General features: G+C 32.4%; 1 protein-coding gene across 1 annotated transcript; it reads right to left on the reverse strand.

Moving 5' to 3' along the window:
- Nucleotides 1–1,878: 1,878 nt before the first annotated feature.
- On the reverse strand, nucleotides 1,879–4,312 carry LOC112468746. The gene is made up of 6 exons (XM_025038081.1): nucleotides 3,951–4,312; nucleotides 3,527–3,672; nucleotides 3,179–3,368; nucleotides 2,666–2,719; nucleotides 2,240–2,411; nucleotides 1,879–1,911 (listed from the first exon to the last, which is right to left on the reverse strand). The coding sequence occupies exons 3-6, from the start codon at nucleotides 3,223–3,225 to the stop codon at nucleotides 1,879–1,881; spliced, it is 306 nt and encodes a 101-aa protein (XP_024893849.1). The 5' UTR covers nucleotides 3,226–3,368; nucleotides 3,527–3,672; nucleotides 3,951–4,312.
- Between the last annotated feature and the right edge of the window lie 598 nt (nucleotides 4,313–4,910).

The following is a 4,910-nucleotide window of genomic DNA, read 5'->3' on the forward strand; positions in this document are numbered from 1 at the left end:
GGTAGTGTATATAAAGAAGTTAACTAATATATAAATTTAAATATATTTGCAATATAATAAATATTTTTGTAATATATAATACCTTTCTCTATATTGTTCCTTTTCTTCTCCTTCTTTCTTCGTTTTCTATCTCTATTACTTTCTCTCGTCTTAAAATACATTTTACTTTTTTATAAACAACTTAAGGTATCGATATAATAAATAATACTATAAAAGCTACATTTGGATGGAACGGTAATAATTTACACATCCTATTATACCTCTATAATTATGTTAAAATCATAATAGCGTAATGAAAACGATTCATAGGAATAAATGTGATAGTATTTATAAAATAAAATTAAGTAAATATACATTTAAGAAATATACATTTAAGAAATATTACTTTAATGATTATATTATCTTACGCGTTATCAACATTTTATACAGGCAAAGCAAATAGATACTATGATATACAGGATACCTTTAAACAATTGTTTTATTTTCTAACATTTTTCAGATTTATTGTAATATAATCGTATAATCGTCATATTTTTTTACACAGGAATACTAACGCAAAATTATTCGGACATTGTCACTACTAAAATTAAAAAATCGGATGAAGGGTTAGGTAATGTACATATTTTTAATTCACATATCTCTATTTACTACCGATCATTATTTCACAATGATACATTTGCAACGAAATACCCAAAACGTATATCTGTAATCTAAACACAAGTTTTTATATTCTGGAAACGATACAAGTGTCTTAAAATACTTCTATCTTGTTTCTAAGCAGCATAAAATATCGATACTATCCGAATAGTATAAAGGCTACATTTGGATGGAACGATAACAATTTAGACACCATACCTCTATAATTATGTTAAAAAATCGTCAGATATACTGTAATATAATCGTCATATTTTTTTACACAGAAATACTAACGCAAATTATTCGGACATTTTCACTAAAAAATTAGATGAAGATAGTTTGTAATTAAACAAAGATACTGTTTAGTTAATGTACACATCTTTTTAATTCACATATCTTTCATTTACTACCGATCATTATTTCATAATGATGCATTTGCAACGAAATAGATACGTCAGCAACATTCGAAACCATCGACTGGAAAAAGCATTCCTCTTGGTCTATTCGTTGTGACGGATAAAATCGTATAATTTCAGCACTCAGCAATGGATTCACTTCAATTGATGCGATTTTAAGACAGAGCTCAATTCAAAGAATCCTCGTTGTTACTAAATATGTTTACAAGGCCTGTGAATAGCGCTAATTTCCCTGCCATGCGCATATCTTTCTTTTTCGTGGCTGTATCCTGATTAGGCATCATCTTGTCCGCAATATGCTTATAGACTTTTCCATTCAGCATTAAGGGGATGCTGGAGCCGTAGCCGAACTCGATCGGCGTCGGTAAAGAAGACCGGCGAACTATATCTGTCCTTGTATAGACAAAGATATAGACAAGGATAGCACGCTATATTGCACGCACACATACGCACGATGCACACCGACATTATACTTTTATATTACGCTTCCAAATCTTGATTTGGGGGGTTTATCGATGTTTTTCTTGTTGTGCAATTCGGGGAAACTTGTTTTCGCGTTCGTACCAATGGTATATCTCTTATATGAAATACATCTTGTGACGAGCTGACAGCTCGCCGCAACTCGAGACGCCATATTGGGATAAGAGTAGGATAAGGAAATCTGTACTTCCGTAATTTTTTCTCGTTTTCTATATAAAATCGGAGTTTCCCCGAATCATTGATGTATGTACTGCAATTCTGGAGAAGGATTTTTAATTCTGTCAAATTAATACGACGCTACGTGCCGACAAAAAATGCCGGTAAAACAGACGGCTCCAGCATCCCCTTAACGTAAAAAATAAAAAAGCCGTCGTACCATCTGAAATCGTTATATATAATTGTCTCGGTATTATAATCAATTTTATAATAAGTGTTTCCTCTCCGATAGCATAAACAAAATTAATTTTAGGAAATGTAAATTATTTTATGTTTTTCTGAAGGTAGAATACAAAACAAAACTAAAAATCAAGTTCTTTTCAAATAATAGACAACTTGAATTAATTATATAATTAATGTTTATAAGAACAATTTTATATTACTTTTAAAAGGAATGTTTAGAACACTGATTACACTTACATTTCCTGGTTAGCGCTTATTTTATGACATGTTGTATTTTACAAATTTTACTTCCAAAACACAGAAAATACCTTCCAGCCTGTGATGACACCACGTATACGCCAACGAACCTGCACGGTATCGTTTTCAGAATGCATTGTGTAGGATGTCTTTAGGATGTCAAGCTTGACGTGTGCAAACTTCATATGACCAATGAACCTTAACCTTAACAGTATCAATTGCTTCGCATAACTCACAAGTCCCCTGCAATATTTTTTAAGCATATTATGAGAAAATGGAAATACTTAATGCTAAAAACTATCAATTGCTTTGAATACTTAATAAAATTAATTTTCGTTACTCCTCTAATATTGCTGATAAAAATTATATTATAATAATGGATAACAGGGACTCAATTCACAAATATTTTAGCATAACTACAATACAAATTGCGCTATAGAACACTTTCTCGTTCTTTTCGACTTTTAAAATTTACAAGAAAGCATATACATACATACATGTGCAATTTTGGATACACCTTCCTTCTTAACGATCTCTTCGGTATCAGCTCCCTGCGGTCAATATATAGCGGCAAAATTGTATACCATATAGTTGAATATAAAATGTTCCTGTGTGAGAAAACGAGAGAAAAGAAGGACATTTATAATAGGTAATGACACGCGATACGAACCACGCAATAGTGTTAATTCGGGATTGAAAGAAAAAAGAGGGGGTAAAGGAGAAGAGATTCTTACAATTAGAGGCACTCTGTAGCAACTCGTATTATCTAGCACAGGAGGACCTCTTGTGCTAGACAATTATTCCTCAACAGTGTCTGAGAATTATTATATTTTGAAGACGCGAGATTGTACATTCAAAGCATCTAAGTTAACGAAAGTAAAGTACAATATAAACATTCTTTGGAGAAATCTTTATTACGCGATAGTGCCTGTCGCACGTGCATACAAATACAGATCACTTTCTCGTTTTCTTAACTTTTACAACTTTTACAAGACAACATATATACGTACGTGTGCGATTTTGGATACACTTTCCTTCTGAAAGATCTCCTCGGCATCAGCTCCCTGCCGTCAATATATATTTCACTATCACTATCATCTATCACGCGGCAATGGTTACGACTCTGTCACTGTCACCATCTATTTTTAGGTTACCGCTGTATTCCAACATAGATCGGTCTTTCTTAACAGCTTCATGCGTCTGCGATTGAGAAAGAAATCTGATAAGCTCTGTATACCAGCTCAAGCAACATATACATATACAAATATGTATATATATTTTAGATAAAAACAGTCAGTAAACTTTTATAAAACAATACTCTTTGAAATAATACAAGCGATAATAATTTTTATAATTACCTCTCTATATATCTTAAATGTGCATGAATTTTCTTCTAACTATATTTGTAACGACATCAACTTTTCACGCTTGTTGAATATTTGTGCCATGAGCACCAACAGCTAATTCCATCAGATCTTCTCGAACATTAACTTCATCGGTATATCTAAAATAAGGCAAATTTTACATAATACAAAAACAATAATTATTACTTACATCTGCTTATATATAAAGTATATGATTACAAAGATAAATCTGTATCAAAAATCTATAGTTACTGTAACGTATACTTAGATTAGATTTGTACGAGCAAGCAATATAACTAACCTCGCGAGACACCACGCGAGCAAACGTCATTACGTTAAAAAATATTAATGTAAAATATAATTATCCACATACATTATATATAATAGTGGATTATATGTAATAAAAAATCCTACTAACCTCGCAAAACACACCACGCGAACACACGTCACATCACGCGATACACGCGCGAAATTAACTTGCCAAACTCGCCGCGATCTCGATCGCCGTCGTCACTTCGATCCTTGCGTGACGCGAACGAAATTCGCGAATTAAACGATCGTATTTAATGATGAGAGATCACATTAATAATAATATTAACCTCCTAACGACACGACGCGAACTGTCACATCACGATTGATCACGACGCACACGCACGAAATTCGCGGAACTCGCCGCGATCTCGATCACCCGGCTTCGACCGGCCAATCACGCACGCGGAAAAGCGGCAACACTACGTGCGAGATATTTCGACTCGGAACGCTCACTTCTCGGTCAAAATGACTTTTTTTATTATAGATAGACTAGAACAACACAGGCGCGCGCTACGCGCGCGCTTTTATTATATTTCACGAATAGAACAACACAGGCGCGCGCTATGCGCGTGCATTTATTTTATTTCACGAATATACAACTATACATTTTTTATATTTTTATTAGAAGTGAAGAGGTAAGTCGCTAATATCGACATAGGTCTTCTAAAGCGACACCTCCTTATTTCTCGAAAACTAAACACCGCACTTTATTAATGCTGATGAGGACATAATTTACTTATATAATTAAAAACGTAAAAACCCTTACTTTTTTTACACATTTATTGATTTTTATATATAAAATATGCTAAAAACGAATCATTCAAAAGCAATTATTAAAAATAAAATTTACCCAAATCTCTTTTACTAATTGTACAGTTTAAATAATAATGAATATATTATTGATAATATTAGATTATTTTACATGTTTGTGTAACGTCCTAAAACTATTTAAATTTTTCTTTTTGTTTTATTCTTTTCATATATATAATGCAGTTTTATATTTAAATATAAAATTGAGATGCAACGTAAACTGGCATACTTATTGATAAAACAAATTATAAGGTAG

This window comes from Temnothorax curvispinosus, unplaced genomic scaffold (genome assembly GCF_003070985.1).
Source record: "Temnothorax curvispinosus isolate PA1 unplaced genomic scaffold, ASM307098v1 QBEX01001943.1, whole genome shotgun sequence".
Classification (NCBI taxonomy): Eukaryota; Metazoa; Arthropoda; class Insecta; order Hymenoptera; family Formicidae; genus Temnothorax; species Temnothorax curvispinosus.